The sequence below is a fragment of the Hemibagrus wyckioides genome, linkage group LG16, assembly GCF_019097595.1.
Source record: "Hemibagrus wyckioides isolate EC202008001 linkage group LG16, SWU_Hwy_1.0, whole genome shotgun sequence".
NCBI classification, from domain to species: Eukaryota; Metazoa; Chordata; class Actinopteri; order Siluriformes; family Bagridae; genus Hemibagrus; species Hemibagrus wyckioides.
Window position 1 is genome coordinate 9,851,325 of NC_080725.1, and position 23,069 is coordinate 9,874,393.

The 23,069-nt window shown below is 41.8% G+C and overlaps 1 protein-coding gene across 3 annotated transcripts in view; it reads left to right on the forward strand.

The window, feature by feature from the left end:
• zswim6 (zinc finger, SWIM-type containing 6) overlaps positions 1-23,069 on the forward strand; it is a 53,108-nt gene that overhangs the window by 13,006 nt on the left and 17,033 nt on the right. For all 3 annotated transcript variants that reach the window (XM_058412185.1, XM_058412183.1, XM_058412184.1), the window contains exons 2-4: positions 16,410-16,766; positions 18,833-18,981; positions 19,604-19,754. In XM_058412185.1, coding sequence (XP_058268168.1) covers positions 16,410-16,766; positions 18,833-18,981; positions 19,604-19,754 — 657 coding nt within the window. The remainder of the gene's footprint in view (positions 1-16,409; positions 16,767-18,832; positions 18,982-19,603; positions 19,755-23,069) is intronic.

Sequence of the window (23,069 nt, forward strand, 5' to 3'; positions counted from 1 at the left end):
TCTTTGGAGGCATTGTCTACAGCCTCTGTGAGAGTTTGGAGCCAGGCTCCCTGTTTGTTGACATGCGTGTGTGTGTGTGCCCGGTTTTGTGCAACAGCATCCAATCAGATCTGCCTTTAACTGTAAGATGACCACATGTAGAGTTGATAAACCCTGCAGTACGTCAGCAGATCTGGGGGCTATGATAGCGCTGGCACCAGCGTCCCTGTACTCCTGATAACAGAATGGAATGGAGTCTCGGGCCAACTGCTGACTTGATTCCCTTCCCCCTTGTACTCCCAGTCCAGAAGGGGGAGGTCAGAAGCACAGATTTAGCCCCTTTTTTTCTTTCTCCACTATCAGCAAGAGAGGGGCTAAATATGAATGTGTCAAGAGAGGAGGCCTGGCCCAGTGTGCGTTCCTGCATATAGATCACTGTCTGAGCCTGAGACCGAGCTGAGATCTGCTGATACATCAGTACTTTTCTCTGTCCCTCCTCTCACCCTCTTCAGCCTCATTTGAGAAGTTTTCACCCCCATCCTGGACATTTGCATGCCTCTAGGCCTCTTTTCTTTTTTTTATTTTTATTAATTGAACAGGAACTGAGTGTTGCCATGGCAGGAGGAGAGTAGCTTGGTGTTGCCATTGTGGTGCCGACTCCACTGTGTGAAAGAATTCGGGGGGTTTAAAGGTGAAAGGCTTGACCCACGTTCACTGCGTTTCGACCAACGTCGCGTCTAAGCATCACAACTGTGAACTAGTCCTAAATTGAACGATACATGGCAACCTTTTTAGCTGTTGCTCTTGGATGTGCGCAGGACCAAAATTTAGCAAGTAAAATCAATATCTTGCCATGCTTTGGTGGGGGGGAAAAAAGCCAGTTGGAGTGTGTGGTTAATTTGGATGGTTGTTTTGAGAGAAGCCCTGTTCTGCAGGGTTGTTTAGACAGAGGAGGGGGAGGTGTGAAAGTCTCACATGTTCCTCTGAGGCCTTGGAATCACTTTCTGTCAGCAATGTTTAAAGAGAATAAAGTGAGCTGTCATCACAAAAGGTTAAAAAATCTGTCTTGCTCAGCCATTTAATGAAAGCGACCGAGTAAGAAACGCAAACTGAAATCCATTCTTTCGAGAAGTGGCATTAAAACACAACCTACGAGGATGATTGCATCTCCCAAAGTGTTTTGCTTGCATCAAATTTTTTTAAATGGAAATGTGAACTGTCCTCTGTATGGAAAGGAGTATCGGTTTCTGAAACACATCCTTTTTTTTTTTTTTCTTTTTTTTTTTTTTTCTTTTTTTTTTTTTTTTTTACTGTGGACAGGTCCATCTACAGATACAGATATCTCAGTGAGAATATTTAAATTGGAAACCTTGGTATGCTGAATTAGTAGATATTATTTGAATTAGTGCATCGTTCCTGGCACAGCCGTGTGTGTGTGTGTTTGTTGGTGGGTGTGTATATTTGTGTGTGCAAATGTATGTTGGTTTGTGTGTGTGCATGTAGGATTGTGTGTGCAAATGTATGTAGGTTTGTGTGTGCAAATGTATGTTGGTTTGTGTGTGTGTATGTTGGTGTGTGTGCAAATGTATGTTGGGGTGTGTGTGTGTGTGTGTGTGTGTGTGCATGTAGGTGTGTGTGTGTGCATGTAGGTGTGTGTGTGTGCATGTAGGTGTGTGTGTGTGTGCATGTAGGTGTGTGTGTGTGTGTGTATGTAGGTGTGTGTGCATGTAGGTTTGTGTGTGCAAATGTATGTTGGTGTGTGTGTATGTAGGTTTGCGTGTGTTTATCTATGTAGGGGTGTATGTATGTTTGAAGATGTGTGTATATTTGTGTAGGGGTGGGTGTGTGTGTGTGTGTGTATGTAGGTTTGCGTGTGTTTATATCTATGTAGGGGTGTATGTATGTTTGAAGATGTGTGTATATTTGTGTAGGAGTGTGTGTGTGTGTGTGTGTGTGTGTGTGTGTGTGTAGGTATGTGTGTGTAAAACTACAGGGTGCAAGGTATGTAGCATTACACACAACAAACCCACCCAACTCAGTGTGCATGTTTACACTGCTTGCCCAACACAATAAGTCTATGCACTAGCTGAGCACCAAGGTAAACACCAGAAAGACAGCGCTGTAACAGAACCACATAATGTAGCGTGTGTTTTGTTATAGTAGCTAATTAGCTAGTTCTCCCTAACACACGCTGTACTGTTGCCTAAAATGACATTTAAGTGAAAACGTTATTGCTCAATTTAAAATCTACCAGACTGCAGACCCCTTCAATAGTGTCCTACTGAGCAATCAGATTGTCTCTATCTTTAAACAGGTAAACATTATCTACTCTGAATACTGAATGATGTGGTTTACAGGGAGTAAAAAAAATAGTGAATATGTTAAAACATAAGCGTAAATACATTACCCTGTACCAAAAAAGTGATTACTCAGCATATCTCTGTGCATGGCCCTGACTGTACCACTGCTTTGACTGTAACAAACAGCCAGATGTGTCTGTTTGAGATTGAAACGCTGGGTGACGTCATGTCTTATTTGTGGTCGTCTGTGTGTTTTTAAGCTGCATCGCGTGTGTGAGCTCTGAATCAAGGCCCTGTGTATGTGACTGCATTTGCCGGAATATCGATTTAATCAGCTAATTCTCCGTTTCCCAGAAAGTTTAGTGTTCGCCAGACTGAGGTACCGATTTCTGGATGAAATGCATACTTTTCTTAACCAGGATCAGACGCTCGTAGTCCTACATGTCTGTGTCAGGGCTCAGACTGATAATTAAGTAATACTTTTCATTAAAATGCAGCAAAATGAGGATGATATCTATTATGCTTCTTCTTCCTTATTACTTATTTATTTACTATGCTCCAGCACACTAAGACAAATTCCTTGTATATGTAAATCCTACAGTACTTGGCAGTAAAAGTGATTCTGATTAAGTTTGTTATATGCACGCTGATTATTTTATGTTGAAAACCTGTGCAATTTCTATCAACAGTAGCTCCGTAATATTCAGCCGACCCCTTCAACCAGTAAAAATACCAATCTGCTTTTATCATGCATTGATGGTATTTTTAAGGAGCAAATCTCCCTGATCTTTTCCTACCAAGTTCGCAGTCTGGGATCTTCTAACCAACCCCCCACCCCCAAAAAACATCTTGGCAGAACACCGTCAGATTAAGTTCAAGCCTTGGATTGTCACCTGAAACACAGCGCCAATAAAAACCAGTTTACTGGCCAACAGCAAAGAGATTGTCACCTTTTTTATTTGACTAACACCAAGGGTCTGCTCTTCCGTAATGCCAAGCGTGCGGTTATTTCCACGAAGCAACGAAGCTCTCCTCTATTTTAAAGCACCTCTGTGTAGCAGCGCTGGCAACACATCATTGTTGGCAGGACTTAGACAAAGCGAGAATGGTCACAATTAGACTCAAAGTGTCACCAGAGGTCTTTTTGTGCGCTTGGAAGAGCTTGAGCAGTAAAAACGCTTTGATTGTTGTGAGGATTGTGTCACTGTCTGCCGGTGCTTGGATAACTGCTCCATCTGTATGTTCAGAGAGTCATTTCTGTGAGCGCAAGAGAAGATGGTTAATTAGTGACTGGAAAAGTGCAAGATCTGTACACAAGCCCAATCCGTTTCCACCCCCCCCCCTTGTTTTTTTTGTCTCCTCATGCTTTGTTGAGCAGTTGGAGATTATGTATGACGGGCTTCAATTGACCCAGTTTGGGGGATATCCTCATTGACCTAATTTACTTGCTTGCTTGCCTACTGGTGCCTCCCTTCCTCCCCTCTGTGCTCCACTACCTTGCATTGTTGTTGTCTACAGAGAATTCTCCTCTTCTGTGTTATTGGCTGTTGAGCAACCGAGGCTCAGAGCGCTTCTTTGTGGTTCCTGTGTGTATATAAAATCCCTGGGAAGAAGGGCTGGAGATGTCTTTTGTTGTTAAATCTTTAAAAGACCTTCTCTCACTGAAGCCCCTTACCCCTCCAGGGGCTTGCCTCAGCATCCTACACAGTGATTGGGTTCTCCATTGTGGGTGAGCTTACACCCACCTTACAGTGCACACCTAACCCTTCACATGGAGAGCTACACAATGTAGCTGGGAGGGGAGCCAGAGTTGGCTTCGGGGTGAGATGGAAGTATGGGGTGGGGGTATTGTTACTGAGCTTGCACTAAATGACTGGTCTGGTTACAACCCCTTCAGTAGCAACCTTCTCAATGCTGTGTCTCCAGGAAAAGCTCCATACGGTTTCTTGGAGGCTTTACTATTTTCATTTTCCTTTACAAGTCTATTGTTGCTCACACCCTACAGAAATGAATCACTGTATTTAAAAAAAAAAAAGAAAAAAGATATTCCTAATCTCTTAATCAATATGGCATTCTCGTTCATTTCTAGAAACGGAGACCACTAGAGACAAAACAATGTCTGCACTATCAGGGAAATGGGACTGCCTAATGTAATTTACAAGCTGGGAAACTATCCTCTTGCAGGATGGCATTTAAATCTTATTTTGAAAGCCCAGCAGTGACATTTCACCTTTTAAAATATGATCCTCAGCCTTTTTTTTCTTTAGAAAATGGCATTCTTAGGAGTCCCTTAGGAATAAATGTATTAGAGGCTAGGCTTGATCATGGTCGATTGAGCAAAATGTAATTACAGGAAGCATTTATCATATTTAAGAACAGAAATATCCATTTATTGTAGTTTATTAATTGATTTTCAGGCATTAGTTCGGTTAAAACGTAAACATTGGATGCTGCTAGCTTTGTTTTTTTCTTTCAAACTAAATTACAATGAAGCGATCATTGTGACAAAGGTCAAAGAAGGGCACATTATGCATTCTACTTCATTCAACACACCTAATTCAACTCATCGGCCAATTACTAACCTCTTTGTAGGCTCGTGGTATGCTTGTACATGCACCTATGTCCTAAACCAGTTCTCACATACGTTTGAAGAATGCGTGTAATTGTCTTATGTTCTTGTGTAGCGTCATGTCTGGTTCCATATCAATGGTTCGGGAAGACGCCGCTGCTCGACGCGGGGCAGGGACGCTTACTTCAAAACACAGAGTCATTATCCACTGATGAAACTGTTCTCATGGGCAGATCTATAAAGTTTTGGTGATCATTATTGATGTCCATAGAACAGCAGGAGCAGGGTTGGGCGGGGAAAAGGTGAACGAAGAATTCTTTGTCTCAAAGGAATTCCTGCCTGCCCCTAATCACTGTAATTATCATAATTATAATTACCTTAATTATCATCTGATAGTTAAGTAACTGCCATGTACCTCATGAATTTTTCACAAGAGGTCAGCTCTTTCACATTCCAGTTGTGGTTTACTGCTTATTTTTTCCCCAATTTTGTCCGAGTTCTGTTTCCTTCCTCCCTACGGTAAAAAAGTCTCCCTCCCTCCCGTTGTTCACGTTATTAGAAATACCCCAGGAAAGAAGGAGTTAAAGGTTGATGGCTGTGGCGGCTGGCTCTATTATGCAAGCTGTTAAGCGAAAAAGGAAGTGCATTACAAAATGCTGAGCTCAGAGGTCTGGCACGCAGCCAAGCCTTTTCTTTTTCTCCTCCAGAGCTGAGGGCTTTCTAAGCTTCCAACCGGTGGGTTTGTCTACTGTTGAGGAATTCTGTCTCAGTCCCGCCCTCTCTCTCTCGCTCACTTGCTCACCCTCTCCGTCTCGCTCTCTCTCGCGCGCTCTCTCGCTCTCTCTCTCTCCGCAGTTCAGCCCCGTCTGCCTCGCCCCTTCCAATCCTTTGCAATGACCTCAGCAGCAGTTGAGCAGTTCAGCCCAGGGCCAGGCACTGTCAGGGCTGGGCCATGCAGGGGAGCCGCGTTTGTTGATATTGGATGAATTGTGCACGGTTGAGCCAGCTGAGGGGGGAGGAGGCAACGTATGTGGGCGGATGTGCGCATGCGAGACAGCGAGCGGGCGTGGAGAGCAGCCAGTGTGTGGAACGCATCCCTTGTGGCCGCATCGTCAGCTGACTACAGAGCATAAGAGGGGAAACAGGAGGGAGGTGCGTTCTCTCGCCAGGCTTCTCTATTTCTCTATTCCTCCTCTGTTCATTATTAGTCAGGTTTTCCAGTCAGTTAGCCCGGGTGTGAATTCCAGGCATACTAACCAACTGAGCCGCCTGAAGGAGAAGTGAAAGCCGTTAGTGTGCTAAACACTGCGTAGTGTTGTACAGTTTTGAAACTTCAGAGTACATTAGTTCATGCAATAATGCAACTTTTTCCAGACGTAAGCACTACACAAACGGCTCATGGCAATGCAGGCGGATTTGTGTGTCTAAATGAGGAAGGATATCTCTGAAATTGAGCCACACTGCTGAACTGTTCTTGGAGCTGTTATGCTTTCCTTCTTAAACAAGTCAACTCAAAAGACCAACGCATTCAGTTCTCTACAAATCTGAAGCTTGCGTTTTAACCTCAGCCTAAAAGCTTTTAGCAGTCTTACTGTGGCTGTGGCCTATTTTTAAATGCCATTTTTACCCTCACCGCTGGGGCCTACAGTGGGATGGGAGGGGTCCCGAATAAAGAACCACATCCACCCCACCCCTCTTCTCCTGGGATGTGGACTGGCAGACAGGCGGGTGAGAAAAAGGCAGTCTATCCACAGAGCCATGATTCTTTCCAAACAGTGGAGCGTTACGCCACATACAGCACGTCAGGGCATGCGCACGTCACTCATGGAAGCATAATTCACACACAAGTGGCCTGTTCCAGTGTCGCTGTACATCAGGGCTGTATATCTTGGCTCCCTGTGTTCATTTGGCCAAATCACACACATACTTTATTCCTGCCAAATTGGCCAGTCAAGTTCTTTACAAATTACATTACCAAACCTAATTCGATTCAAATAGTGCTTAAGATGCGTGTTTTTCTTTCAGCTAACTGCATTTGATCTTTTGTTCCGTCCCACTCAGTGCTGGTGCGGAAAAGCGCTTGTGTTGGACAGGAAGCGCCTGTCCTCATCCTGTTCCCTACACAACTGCATGTGGAACTGAAACTGTTCCACATGTTCTCATAGTCAGCTTCAGCCTGAACAGGCGTCCGAGGCATATGGGACAGAGATGTGGTCCGACTCGAGCGCTCCCCACACATGTGTTTTTGAGACCTGGTTTCCGATTTCATCCTGAAACACGAATCAAGGCCCAACTGCAACCTGCCCACACTCTGCATTGTATTGTGGGACTTCAGGGACCAGACCAGGAAGCAGGTGTGTGTCTGTTTTTGTGTGTGTGCATGTTTGTGTGTTTGCCTTGATAGTGGGGTTTGAGGCTTGTTCTTCAATAGTCGTCGTGATGGCTTCCTCCCTCCTTTACTCCCTCACTTGTTATTGGAAACGTGAGCTGAGTTCGGAGGCCGGAGGTGAAGGAGGAAGTGGAGGGAGGAGGAGGAGGCTCGGTCTGGTCAGTCGGCAGCACCCAGCTTGGCAATTGACTGTTGGGAAAACACGCCCGGGCCCCAGCTGTGCTTTTCCAAGCCCGTGGCATGCTGTTTACTGATAGGACCACACACAAAGACGCCCTATCTGCCCCATCAGCATCCATTGCCAGAGGAGTGCACAACCATACACAACTGTCTCATCAAAGAGGGGTTAACTCTGGATGGCTTATTTACCCAAGCGTGTGCATCAGCAGGGTTTGGGATTTGGGGGCAATACCACATGACTCCACACTGCTGGTGTGTACGGTTCGGTTCCACCATTCTAAGCAAGCTGATTGGAGACGTATCACATTAAGCGCTATGCCGCTATTAAACCGCTCGAAACCGGTACCTATTGCCAGTTGCGCTTTGCTCCTGCAGTGTTTTCTTTCGTTGGCTAAGAGCACAGTCAGATGTAATTCCAGCCCAGAGAGACCCGGAGCCTTTTTCTGGGTCTTATCAAGCTCTATCTGCTGCGCTGTTGCCTTTCAGAACCACAACATTAGCGTAATCCACAAAACAGTACTAAGTTTGAGGGACATTCTGTTCTTTCCTTTGTTTTCCTCTTTCCAAGTCATGCAGAAAATTTACAAATCATTGTATGATCAGGTATCGAAGTGCGTATTATTTATGGTTTTTTTTACATTTTTAAAACCTTTTAAGATTGGCGAGTGGTAATTCTAAGATAAGTATATTGTATATTTTTTTGTTTTAATTTTTTTTATATACAATTACATTGTATCACTACAATGACAAAGACTTTATCTTTAAGTTGGAAAAAAAAGACCACTTTTTCTCCCAAAAAAGTTGTTGTTTGAGTTTAGAATTTCACAAAAACTTGAAAACGGAGGATCAAATTAATTGAAGCATCTATGTTGGAGATGCTTTTGTTAAAGAAATTAACATGAATGTGATGATGTTATGTGAAGCACACATTAATGGATTTAAAGTGAGTAAATTTCTGAGTGTAGCAATTATACTGAACCTTTTCATTTGAGAAACATATGGAGCTAATTACAAAAACAAGCAGCAAAAACGTCTTTCTTTTTCCATTTGTCCGCTTTTGCATTGTGGCTGATTATCTATATTTGGTTGCCGGTGTTTAATTTCGTGTTGACATTTTCGCCGTTTTGTTTCCCAGGCTAAAGCGCCAAGCCCAGAGGAACACGCTAGCAATCACCCTGTCGTCCATTTTGGCAAGAGTCGCAACGACCGTGTCTGAAAAATGCGTTTGATCTGCTCCCTTGTGTTTGGGTGGTCTTAAGAAGAAAACAAACGGGTTTATGCAGAACCGCCAGCAGCCCGAGCAGGAGTTTGAGTACAGAAGCCAGTCGGTTTATAGAATGGTGCAAACCCGGGGTTTGAAATCGGTTGCTGTTTTTTGAATGACCGCAGCTTTTTTAAGAAACCCTCAGGAGGATAACCTTGGACAGGGCAAAATGTCAGAGTTTAATAACTAGCACATGACATCCTGAAGGTTAATTGCTGGTGTCTTCTAATCATGGTCAACTATGAGGAGGTGGGGGAGGGTCCAGGGGAAAGGGCAAAACATTTCCTTTTTTTAAAAAAGCAGTGTAAGGAGCAACATGCCCCTTTTTTGGTTTATTACAGAGAAGCAAAAAAAAAAAAAAACTATTTGCTTGGAGCTAGCAAGTTTCTAATATAATAACAGAAACCCCATGGCCTGGAAATTACGGGGATATTTTTCTAGATTATTTATTTACTTACTTAATATATTATTACTGTCTGGATGGTGGTTTATAATATTTTTTTTTTTTGCTTTTTTTATTATTTTTTATTTTTGTTAAACATATAAATGTTCCACTCTTGTGGAACGCCATGTCTTGTAATCGTTCACATCTCCAGGTGGTGGCTTCAGATCATTGCTCGTGTCCCCAAAACTATCACCAGGGTCACATCTGACTTGCTCATTTAGAATAATTTTAAAAATTTCTCATTTATTTTCTGAGTTAATATACTTAGAAATAAATTGAATATGATGGGCTTTTCTGTGAAATATTATTTCTTCAGCACTCCTGGATTAAAATCTAAAGTTTCTGGAATAACACTGTGGACTTTCCTTAGTGTTCTATGTCATTGTGGGAAAATGCATAACTTCCTCAGATCTAACAAATCTCAGGCTCTTTGCTGTAGTTTAAAGTACTAGAATATCAGACAATCTAATGATTAAAAATGGGAAATAAGCAACAATAGAAAAAAACCTCATCCTGTAGTGTTTTATTCCTCTTATACCTCAACCGGTTGCCTATGTGACTATTATGTATTTATTAAAGAATAACACATCATGTTTTATCGATTTATGGCTCCATTTAATGCTTTGGATCATTGAGGAAGCAAGTTCCTGTGATCACTTACATTTTAACATTATCTCAGCTTACAGCATACAAGTCTCTGTGTTCCTCGTTACTCTAGAGATGATCATGTGTTCGACAAGAGTTATTAACGTTATAGAAAATCAATAAACTCTTTAGCCAATCGGGAATCGAGTAATGTAGCTGTGTAGTAAAAGTGCTAATGTAAAGAAGTGAGTTTGATGATGTGGATTTACATTTATGTTTATGGTATTTGGCAGACGTCCTGATCCCCAGAGAGAGGGAAGAAAGAAAGAAAAGTGGCCTTGACTGTCAGTGTTCAACCGTGATTGTGGAAATTTGTGGCTTTACCTTGCTACAAGTTCTACAAAACTATGAGTAACAGGCTTCATTTGAAAGCACACTTTGTTTTGTAAGGCTCGTTGCCATTTCCAGCGCCTGCTCCAGATCCGTCTTTCGGGTCAACACGTAGGTCAAAGCTAATTGGACATATTTTTAAATGGTAATATTTTGAAAAGGGCAGTTGCGAACGAGAAAGGTTACAGGCCCGTCTTTCGATAGGCGCACTGAAAAAGAAAAAGGGTGGAGGCCGTCTTTAACGCAGGACGCGATGGATGGCGAGCATTCGGGAAAGCACTCCACGCCGATTGTCCATCTCTCGGAATATCAGCTCGTCTGTACGCTTTGTCACAACCTGTTTGTATAGGCAGGAAGAAAAAAATACCCGTGTGGTCATTCTTCTTCATTTTCTTTGTCAGTGTGTGTAGGAGTGACACACACTGCTGTCAGCCCGGAAATGAAGTGTTATCAATCTCCTGATCTCGGGCGCCTCTGGCTTCTCGCTGGAAGTCGAGGCACTCGGCTTAAATCATCATCTTTAAGGTTTTTTTCTTTTCTCACCTCTTCCACCAGTTATGCGGTCTATTCTATTCCACCTGTGAACATGACTGCAGCTGTGGGGTTTTTTTGTTTGTTTTTTAATTGCAACCTTCATTATTTAGTAATATCAGCAGTTAGGTTGTAGGGTCAGGTGTATGCTTAACAGAAATAGAAACTCATTTCTGTAATTTTGCCATATCAGCAGATGAAGCACACGATCAGTATGCGTTTATTATGCTCTTTTTAAACCCTGTAGCAGCAGCTACTCTTTATTATTTGTTTGTTTGCTTTGTGTATGTGTGTCTGTGTGCGCCCCCATTTTAATTTACTATTAGTAGCCTTGGTTTTTCTGGTAGTAAGGTTTGTCTGTTTGTTTTACGGTGTAAAGGTTCTACTGAAACAGAACGATTAAAATCAATAAGCCGTTGTTCAGTTTTGGGTAAATCGAACATTTCAAGCTCACAGCAGCAGGCTTTTGGCGAATACGTGTAAGCAAGAAACGTGGATATATTCTGAAGATGAGTCTTTCACAGTCTTGTGAGAAGCGAACATAAACACTAAACAAAACAAACCATCGTCCCTCAATCCTATTGGTAGTCGACAAATCGCTTTGCTTGTCATTTGCATCAAGTTGCTTAACGCGCCCCATTTCTGTAATCCTAAAACTGGAAACCTCCAAATCTTCCCCAGTGACTAACAGCTGCTTGGCCTCTTCACCACACAAATTACGATATTTTTTCGACAATATTTTTACCCAAAAGTGCAACAAAAGCAAATGTGTCCCAATTCTAACTTGCCATGATTCACTAGCCGTAAAAAAAAAAAAAAAGTCAAAATCTTTTTCAAATATATTAAAAGGCAAATAAAAGTTTGTAAACGTGTATAAACCCTGGAATTGGAATATATTCAAGCTTAAAATGAATTTTCATTTTATTTCCTTCCACCTTGATTTCAGATATTCACCTGTTTGGGTGAAGGATTTGATTTGTTGCAGTAAAGTAACCTCAGTGTAAATAAAAACGACTTTGTTTTACTTAATTAGTAGGAAACTATTATTAGGTTGTTTTCATGGCTTTAAAAAAAACCTGACTAGATGATGATGATAACAGCAGGTTCTTGCGTGGTGCCAGTATGGAATCTGCGAGCTCCACTGGGCTTTTGCTTAGCTAAATGCTTTAATAAAACTGACCAGCGAGAAGATGTGTTAATTAAAGTCATACTAATTGTCTTGTTGCTCCAGTCCCTCCATTAAGGTGTCGGGCGTTAAGGCGGTAAATTCCCCTGAAAGCCGAGCCGAAGTGGATTTAAGATTCTGATGTAACGCTACAGATCCATCAGCACGCGTGTTACTATCTGCCATCCGCAGCCTATAAAGTGGGGATAGATGGTAGGGAGTATAATTATTTGTCATATAACGGTGATAAACGTCTATGGCTCTAAGTCCTGAAATGGTGTTGAGTTGCAGCGGAGCAGCTGCGCACAGCGAAGAGCGTGTTTCCACCAGAGAGAGTTGGATAGCAGACGGTTGTCTTGTATTGTAGAGTAATCTGTGTGTTTAACTCATACGAGTGACTTCAGGACGCCGGCGGTTGGACGAGTAGCCAGGTGCATGCAAATCATCTTCAGAATTCAACAGTTAGTGCAGCACGATAAAAGAAGCAGCAGCTTTTTCTTTCCACAGCACAGAGCCGAGGTGCAGCTAATGATTTACCAGCGAGTCTGAGAATAGCAGGAAGCACACGGGGCTGTCTTTAACCCGAGCTAACAGATGGTTCAGAGCTGATGAACTGTCCGGGAGTTGGGAGATGGAAACACTGGGGAGAAGAGTGTCGCTCCCTGCTCGGCCTCCTCTACCCCTAGCAGCCTGCTCATTAAAGCGTTCCCCTGTGTGGATCACCATGCTTCAAAAAATCATTAAGTCTTTGGGTGTGTGTGTGTGTGTGTGTGTGTGTATGTGTGTGTGTGTGTGTTTATGGGTGCCAACAAAAGTGCACAGGGTGTCCTTGTTTCCTGTCACAGTCAACTCAAAAATGGCTCCTTACTCCCTGTAGCCTGATTTCCAACCACTTTCTTCTCACCCACATCTGGTCAGTGCTGGTCTATTGTAGTATTTGATGGTATGGGTTTAGTTTGGGTTGTTTTATAACCGTTTTAATGTGACCCAGAATCCACACCGAATACAATGGTGGGTAAAAGCAACAACCTGAAATGAAAGTGAAAATTTGCCTAAAAAAGTCTCTATTTCTACGACTTTTCACTTCTCTAATCCGAGAGCTGATATTCATGCGTTAGACGGAAATGAAATCTGTGATACGCAGAGTAAGAATAGATCTTATGAATAAATGAAAACAGATATCCATTAGTATTTGGGGAATATATATTATATTGTGTATGTATGTGTGTATATTGTGGCGCTCTTGTGGAGCTTATTATACGGTACAATCAAAGTAAATCTGTCCGTAATTATTTTTTTTGTGAGAAATTCTTAATTACACTGTGATATATAAAATATTCGGTTATACCTCCTATTAATACTATAATAGACTTTCAATAGAGTTGATGATTATATCAGTACAGAATTATATCCATCAAAAAGGAAATATAAACTTATAATATCCTAGTATGCACACCCCTAAACTAATACTTAGTTGAATCGCATTTGATTTTATTCCACTTCAGTTTTTTGGGGGATAGTCTCTCAGCATCTCGACTTGGCAGCACTTTCCCACTCCTTGCTGTCATAACATTCCATCAGATTGTAAGTGTGCACTGTGCACAGCCCGCTTCAGGTCACCCCACAGATTTCAGTCTGGGTTCTGGTTTAGACATTCAAAAAACATTTGATTTCCTTTTTGTAAAGTCGTTCTTTTGTTGGTGCTTAATGCTTTGGGTCACTGTCGTGCTGAAAGGCAAAATTCCTTTTCAACTTCATGTTACTAAAGGTTGGGCAGTAAAAATGGACCGATATTTGTAGCTATTCACCGTTATAAAAGCCTCAGTTCTGATGAAGAAAAGCCGCCTGAAGCATAATGCTGCCACCACCGTGCTGCACTGTGGATATGCTGTTCAGCTGCTGATGTTTGTTTGTTTTTGTTTGTTTGTTTTTTTGTGGAATCAGTGTCGCCTAAACACATTTTGCCACATGGTTTGCGGATGTTTTCTGTCTACCTAAAGTACCCCAAAACCCAGACATGTGAAGAATATGAGATTGTTGCCACATGCAGAGAGGAATCAGTTCTTGTCAGATGTTCCTGCTGCTCCTTTAATGGATATTGTGACTTCCATTTTTTTTTTCACGTTATAATTTTATTTCAAGGCTGGTAAAAGTTCTGACTTTATTTATTTATTTATTTATTTATTTATTTATTTATTTATTTATTTATTTCGAACCCCGCTATCTTACGAGGGGTGTGCAGACTTTTTTTTTACCCGTATATAGCAGTGATGCCAAACAGCCATAATAGAAAACAAGAGGATAGAATCAAGATGACTGTCTATTTTAGATTTTAGATTACCTAGGGCACTACATAGGGCATGACCTCCTTGTGTAGTGTGCAGTAATTAAAGAAAACAATGGTTCAGCAGTTAACACTGTGTTTATGGGTCACTACATGCAGAATGTAATAGATAAGAGTATGTAACCAAAACTCCTATGTCCTAGCCAAAAAAAACCCTGATTTGAGACATGTCTGGAAATGCTGATCACGTGTTTATATTCTGGCTCCTGTGTTTACACGGTGCTGTTGCTTAATTTTAAAGCTTTAACGAAGAGAGAATTCCCAGTTATGTTTATTGTTGTTGACCTTTAAAACACACTACACTCTTGTTTTCTTTCTACTTTCCTCCTCATTAGGGGAGTGTTTCAGAAGAAATAGTATGAAGCGCACTTTTCAGCAGAGATAAAATGTTGCCTGTGAAACCTTCTGGTCAAGCGGTCACCGTGACAATAATTAGTTAAACAGTTTTTTTTTTTTTTCTCTTCACTTTGTGACTGTAACCTGTGTGAATGAATGCGAGTAAGAGCGGACTAAACCACTTACACGGTCTAGACACGAGCGTGAATCTCCTGTTCGTTTACTACATCTGGACTTAAAGGTCGATTTGAGACATGCCCGAGGGAATCCGGTCTGCTTCGGATTGAACGGCGTTGATATGAGCCAAGAGTAACACCAAGCAGCACATCAGCAAGCAGCTCTATGTGAAATACAGACGTACAAACCGCACAGATGAAAATGTCGGAGCGACCACAATATTACCGCCATATTCTCCTCAGAGCGATCGCCTTAAATCTGTGCAAGTGTATTTTATTCCATCTCCTCCAGCTCCCTGTTGGAAAATAGCCTCTGTTTTTTTTTCTTCTGCCTGCCTACAAGAAAAGCAAAGGCTTTTCTTGAGCAATTAAATATTTTTAGCATCGCAGGGACCGGACAGGCGGATAGGTGGCTGGTGCAAGGTCAGCACATAAAGAAGAGAAGTTAAATTAAAAAACGCAAATATGCATCCCACCCCATCTTACCCCACCCCACCCTGCTGGCTTTATCTACTCCAGCCCCAGCCTCCTGGTTCAGAGAGCTGAGCAGAAGCAGAGCGTCGTGCTGTAAAGGCGAGGATGTAATAGACAGGAAAGAGGGATGTAAGGTAGTGGGGTATGTAAGAGGAGGTGGGCTCTGCTCTTGTAAAGCAGTGCCAGCGGGTCACCACGTCATGAGAGAGAGAGAGAAAAAAAAGTCTCTGGTTCCTATGTCATTGTTTTAATAATCCATTGTACTGTTTTGCTCTATATGTTATGATTCATAATCTAAGATGCTCTCTGACTCACTGAGTCGACTCACTGAGTCGAAAGGGACTCATTAGTGTCTACTTCACTTCCTAATCAGCATGTGACTTCTCCGCCTCTCTTGGTCTGACATCAAATGATATTCAAATGAGCAGCAGACTTTTTTTCTTCAGCCCTTTGTAGTGGCACACGCCAGTCATCTCGCAGCCCTCCCCATGTGCACACACACACACACACACACACACACATGCACGCGCACACACACACACTCACTCTCTCTCTCTCTCACACACACTTACACAAACATCTGTTCACCAACAGGGAATAAGAGCCCTCACTTCCTCTTCCTGTCTTTCTCTGGATGTCTGGACTCATGTTGTGAAGTTTGTATTTTTGCTTGTTGTATTTTATCTACTTTAAAACTGGAACCTGAGCTGTACGATGAGAATTATTTTTAAAAAAAAATCAATTCAGAAGTACTCAGTATATCCCACTCATTTTTCTAGTAATATGAATGATCTTTCTGGAAATTCTTCTCTTTTTTTTTTTTTTCTTTTTTTAAATAAACAGTATTTATTTAAGGAGCGTCCCGTGTTTGGGCTGATGCTGATGTTAAGTGGGGGTGTAAATAAGACATGAATGTCAAATAACTGGAACTAAAATATTATTTTCAGATTTGCAGCCAGCAGTATTTTTACTGCATGGTTACTCGTGGGTTAAAATGGCTCAGCAGTGATCTATGAAATGTGAAGGTGGTTTGAATAAGGTTTTTCCTGTTAATTCAAGAAATGAAACCAGTGAAATACATTTACAATGTACCAAATAACCACATCAGAGGACACTGCAGTTTTCATGAGAGAGAGACATGCACACCGAGACCAAAGACAGACACACACAGACAGAGAGAGAGAGAGAGAGAGAGAGAGAGATTGGTGTATGCTGGTTTAATAAAACAAATATGTGAAAAATCTATTAAACACTACTCTTTCTGATTTTCTTTCCTGCTCAGGTTTTCATCTCAGTGGCACAGTGACGGAACCCGCCACGCCGTCCGAACCAGAGATGGTATGCAGCGTGGCCATCAGTTTTGACCGCTGCAAGATCACGTCAGTCACGTGTAGCTGTGGCAACAAGGACATTTTTTACTGCGCGCACGTGGTAGCACTGTCACTGTACCGCGTGCGGCGGCCCGAGCAGGTCAAACTGCACTTGCCCATCTCTGAGACGCTCTTCCAGATGAACCGCGATCAGCTCCAGAAGTTTGTCCAGTACCTCATCACCGTGCACCACACAGAAGTGCTGCCCACCGCACAGAAACTCGCAGACGAGATCCTCTCGCAGAACTCCGAGATCAACCAAGTACACGGTGAGGAGAGACTCCATTACACACACGTGCTGATGAAACACATGCATGTGGAGATTTCACATTTCTATAACATCAGCTCCATAGTTTCTGTAGTAACAGCTTACAAAGGGAAAGAGTCTCCAGTATCAGAGACGAGTACGTTTTTCCGGCTGGTTTCTCAGTAACACAAAAAGCTACATTATTTTGTCTAATTAACCTAAAGACTGAGGAAAGAAATTAAGAATTATGTATACAATCTAGACGTACTACATCCGCCATAGTGATATCAAGTGCCAATGTCATAATAATCACAAAATTATCTTTTTTTTTTGCTTGTTTAAACCTGCAACTAGTTAACAGTTTACTCTGATGTATGGGTTAACCACAAACAAAAGTTTAATACCTGTTGCACTTAAACTCAGCTCTGCCACACTGGTCCTGTTGCATTATGGGATTTGTTTCCATGCTGCAGTGTCTCAGTGGAAGCAGTAGATCATCTGGATATTTCAGATACAGCTACTGTTTCTTTATTCTAGGAATAAAGGTAGTGAGGTTGTAGGAAAGGATTTAAGGACAAGTTTCTGTTACTGAAGTTGCTGATTTTCTTGGAACAGCTCACCTGGTTGTGTTTGATTGCTTAATACATATCGCAGAATGATCTAGGTCTCCGTTTGATACTAATAAATGACAGGGGTTTGCCTGTAAATCGCATTGCTCAGTATTTACATCCTGTTTTCCGGCAGTATCCGCCTCTTTTTATTCCACTGGTGAGTCCCTGGCAGTGATGATGTAAAGCTCAGAGGGTAACAGACTCCGGCTCGCCTCTCATCACACCGACATGAGGCACAATGGCCCGTATTATATTTCACTTTTGTCGGGAAAGGGGAAATCTAAAGCGGATGTTCCAATTATGGAAAAAAGCCGGTTAACTGGCACATTTTGTAAAGGGTTCGGGTTTTAGGGTGAGGGGGAGAGCTTTCATCAAGGCAGGCCTGTGTGAGGTCACGGTTGGAATGCAGGAAGTTGTCTTGATGTGGTGCTTTGTAAATCCTTATAATAAGACTGTAAGCATTTAAGCCATCAGACCTTTTGTTCCTGGCCCTGGGTTTGGGGGGCTTCCTCGCCACCCCACACACGTGTAAAGAATTAGATTTTAAAATTACTCTTCATAAACCCAAATAGACCTCCTCCACTACCAATTCTCAAACCCTCATCACTGTCTGGACTGGATTAGGACACAATATATGACTTGGCTGTGTTCTGGTGAAGTAAATTGGCCATATGGAATTCGCTGTCTATGATTTCTCTCCATTCAGTAACCAAAATTATACAGAAAGCTGCAGGAATGAGTCTTAAATCCCGGATATGACTTAGCATGTGTGCACATCGTCCGAAAGTCATTGGCTGTTTTGGATGAGGTTTTGGTTAAATGCCTGAAATAAGGTCTGTTGTTAAAATGTGAAAATATCTTTCTTGGGTTTGTTATTCTACAACATTAAGCACATCAGTATTAACCCATTCATCCTTTTTTTTTCTTTTTTTTTTAAAGCTTTTAATTGTCTTGACACGCTCTTGCTAACGTGCGGATAAATGGCACTATGAAGGTTGTCTGGGACATTTAATGTCATCACGGCGAATAGGAAGACTCATTTACTACAGCCTTACTCACGCTCTTCCAAACTATTTCAACAATTGCAATTATTCATTCATTCAGATTCATCCACAAACAGCAGAGTGGCTAGGAACTTTTTGTTTTTTTTTTAAATAAAGAGTTGTCTGAAGATGGTGGTGACATTGATGCCATGCAACCATGGTGTAGTATGTCTTTAACAATTATAACAATTATATTTAGGTTTTTGATTATTTTCTACAATAATCCAAAATACCACTGGAAAAATCCCACATGCTTTTTGTCAAGGCGTGATGCTTTGAAGTCATCCCAGCAGCACTCCTTTTATTTATTTATTTATTTATTTATTTATTTATTTATTTATTTATTTATTTTTATTTATTTTATTTATTTATTTATTTATTTTTACCCAGCATTACTTTGCTAAGTGGCGCCGTCATGTTTATTTGTGTGTTAGGAGCCCCGGACCCCACGGCAGGAGCCAGTGTGGACGATGAGAACTGCTGGCATCTTGATGAGGAGCAGGTTCGGGAACAGGTCAAACTCTTTCTGTCCCAGGGGGGATACCACGGCTCAGGCAAACAGCTCAACCTCCTCTTCTCAAAGGTAGGACAATCTCCTGCTGTCTGTTAGAATGTTTACCATCATCAGCTCCAGATTTTTCCTTGTATGCATATAACATATAACAAATAACAATAACAAGCTCGACATCCTTTTTTTTTTTCTTTTTTTTTTTAATATGTGCTTGATCTCAGATAGATTATTACACCTGTATCCATCATCTAGTTGTTTTGTATAATCTGGTTATTTTTTTCATCTTGTAATTTGTGAGTTCGGGGACATACAGTAATATATGCACACAGTCTATGCACCCTGAGTGTTCCTCCTCAGTGCGTTTCTGTGTGTTACATCCTGCTGTATTTCACTGCTGTTTCAGTTCCTTTGATGGTGCCGATTTGTCTTTTCGACATCTTGTGCGCTTGCTAACCCACTGGAACGAAAACACACCCACCACATATGAGACTGTGGCCTAACAGACACAGATGTAAACACGCCACTCCTCAACCTTGACTGAAGGCACAGACAGTGTTCCGAGTCCCTGCTAGTGTACAATGAAGCTGAGCATCCTGGAATTAAGATTGGGCCTTTTTTTTTTTTTTTTTATATATAAAGAGATCTTGAATAGAAGCAATCCATAAAACAAAGTGTGTGTGTGTGATCTCCACAGGTGAGAGAGATGCTGAAAATGCGTGACTCAAATGGGGCTCGCATGTTGACGCTGATCACAGAGCAGTTTATGGCAGACCCGAGGCTGGCGCTGTGGAGGCAGCAGGGCACTACCATGACGGACAAATACCGCCAACTCTGGGACGAACTCGGTGAGTCTAATGTCCAAATTAAGTTCCGATTCATTTGTGCTTCAATAGTCCAATCAGTCAAAGTGAAGAAATAGTGACAACAGGAATGAGGCATAACACCAGCCTGCTGTTATAGAAAAAAAACTCCTTATACCCATAGGATTATCAGATTATTTAGGGTTGGTTGTGTAACTCAGGCTGAATGGTTTTATTTTGAATCGTCCAGAAGCTTTGTGTGTTTGGTTCGCCAACAGCGTAGCGTCATCCCAAAGCTGCTTCCGTTGCCGCCCTACACATTTGCAGCATTTGCTCCTGATCAATATTGCATATTCGTTTTCCACTTAAGGCCACCCCAGGGCTTTGTGCCTGCAATATTGTAATGTAGGCTCAAGAGGCTGGAGGCTGAAGCGGGCCGGACTCGATCTTTACAGTTCAGCGCGTACATTGCCTGCATCATCTAGATCCCCATCTACACGGGTTAAAAGCGGCACAGGAATGAAAGTGGCTCAAATTGGATGGATTTGTAATCACTTAAATTGCAACTGGCTTGCCACACCATCACGCCTGCCAATGCTGTAAGCAGCGTCATGTTTCGCCAGCGGGCACATTACAGAGAGTATGGGTTCCTGGGCACTAGGAGAGAAAAATCAGGATTCGGCACGGGTAGAGAGGGTTCTTTTCAATCGTGATTTTTTTTTTTTTTTTTTATTAAAGAGAGTCTATTGTCTTTCTTTTATGTGTCCATATTGCAGTAAAGAATTAGTTAGTGGTTGGTTGACTAGTGGGCACTTGAAAATTAACATCTGCCCTTACTCCAAGCTTTCATGATATGACATCATTATCTATAAATATATTTTTTTCAGTATTTGTTTGAATGAGAAATCGAGGTATTAAAAAATTATCTTTATCATATATATGCAGCCTCCATCCTTCTCGTCTCCTCTCCCTCTCTCCGGCAGCCATTTTGTCTCAGGGCAAGTCTTGCAAAGGAGAGGCCCTGTCTCATTAAAGAGCAGGAAGGAGTAGAAGGCCGTGTCCGATCCACCTTTGTCTCTCCCCTCTCCTGTGTCTTCCTTCTCTCTGATGAATCGCTAGTCCTGTCAGCTCCGTAATTGGAGAGGCCTTCGTTATGAAGGCTGCTCCCCCTCTGCCATCTCCAGCCTTCTGACAGGAGCGATAATGCTAAGACTGTTTCATTAAATTCCGGACACTTAATGTGACACCAGCGGTCAGGTTGGAGCTACGGTGGAGTGGAGGTGGAGGGTGGGGTTGGTGTCAGGCTAGGAAAGAAGAAGTGATGGAAATAAGGGAGAGATTACGGTGCAGATTTATACTGCCGCGTTTTTCCCTGGTTTCCCTCGTTTCTCGAGAGAACAAAAGCACATTTGGCTCACACAGGCCTGCGTGGGTGGGTTTGGTGAAGGACGGTGTGTGTGTGTGTGTGTGTGTGTGTGTGTAGAGGGTAGCGATAAGGGCTGGGAGTCTGCAAGTTGATGGAGACGGGCAGCGAAGGCTCAGATTAGGCCCATGAAAGCAGGAGCAGCAGCTCAAGGGAGGAGAAAGGAAGGGAGTGCTCGAATTCACATGTGAATATATTCAGTGATGCTCAATATTGTTTTAATTAATCTGCACTGCTGTGAAACAGAAGCCTTTTCGTCTCGATGGCGTCAGAGTTTCAGTAGAGCGCAAGAAGATTCAAGACATGGGGGGTGGGGGGGTTTGGAATTAGGCCACGACTTGTCTCTGCTGGCATAATTACAGCAGCAGGTTCTAATCCTTTACATTAACCCAGCCTCGCAGCTGGAAACTCCACTGAGCGAGACGGCATGAAGGTAAAAGCGCGGAAGATGCCAGATTACGATACAGCCCCTTGTTTAATATTCTCATCGCTATATTTCCCCCAACACACAAGCTTATCTTGATCTCCATCATAATGAATTACAGCTGCCGTGGTGGCCTGCTCTCCCTCGCCTCGGCCCGCCGTTCCATATGCAACCCGCTACAATCCTCCTATTATGAATTGTTTGATAAGGAGATCAGAACTATATTGTTAATACTGTTGATACTTTGTCTGATGCAGACGCCGAAACCGGCAAAGCAGGGTATCAGCAGTTTGTAAAATATGTTCAAAAACGGTATCACCTGATGAAGTTAAAGGTCAAAGGTGATGCTGTGCTTAAAAAAAATCATTTAAGTATTCAATTTCCCAAAGCAAATGCATTTATAAAAGATTTATACAGCCAATACACTATTGCCATGAAAAAGAACATGTACATTTATTTGCAGATATCCAATCCATGACACAGCTATTTTTAAAAAAAAATCTTTTAAATTAAAATATTTTTAAATAAACATAAATGCTACTACTTCTAGCAATGATGTGTAATGCTTGTAAAAAAAAAAATACCCACAGAGTTCTTTGTAGATATCAAAATGGTGGATTGTCATTTCCAATTTTAAAATATATATTTTTAATAAAATGGTGTTCTAGCAGTGGTAATGCTTAAAAATAAATCAAAATAAATAAATGGACAGATGGATTTGTTTGCGGATATTATATTAACCCATTATAGTCATTACATGTTTGAAATTAAAAATAAATAAATAAATATATTTAAAATGCATGTTCTAGCAATGCTGTAATACTCGCACAGCTGCATCACTACTGTCATTTTCCCTTAAAAATAAATAAATAAATAAATAAATAAAAATAAAATAAAACCCAAATTTTTTTGTAGATGTCCAACTCGTATCAAAGGTTTGGTGATTTTTATTATTAAAAAAAAAATAATAATAACCATTCTACCCATTTTAGAAGTGCCTATAGAAGACACCTGCACTGCTGCACTATCATAATGATATATAAATAAGTTTGTATTTTGTGCTGAACATTTATTTAAATAACGTATATGTTCTTTCACTTGTAAGGCATTTTTATTGTCCATCACACTCCTGTTATGAAAATGGTTTATTCCAGCATAGGAGCTGCGATGGCACGTCCCGATTGCACTTTCTCTCTTCCTTCTGTTGTCCTCGATGCCCAAACAAAAGGCGCACAAGCTTTTCTATTCTATCCCCTCCCCCTTCTGCTCCTCACATCATCTCTTCCATATTCCTCCCTCACACTTTCCACCTCTCTCTCTCTCTCTCTCTCTCTCTCTCTCCTCTTTGTCTGTCTTTGCTAACCCCCCCTCTCTAATTGTTCCTCTGACATCGTATTTCTTCTCTGCTTGTCTCCCCTTGTGCTCTGGCCGCTGCAGGTATTCTCTGTATGTTATTGTGGCACGCTCAGGGAGTGATTAAACCATCCTACATGATCTGTATTGCATGAGCCTC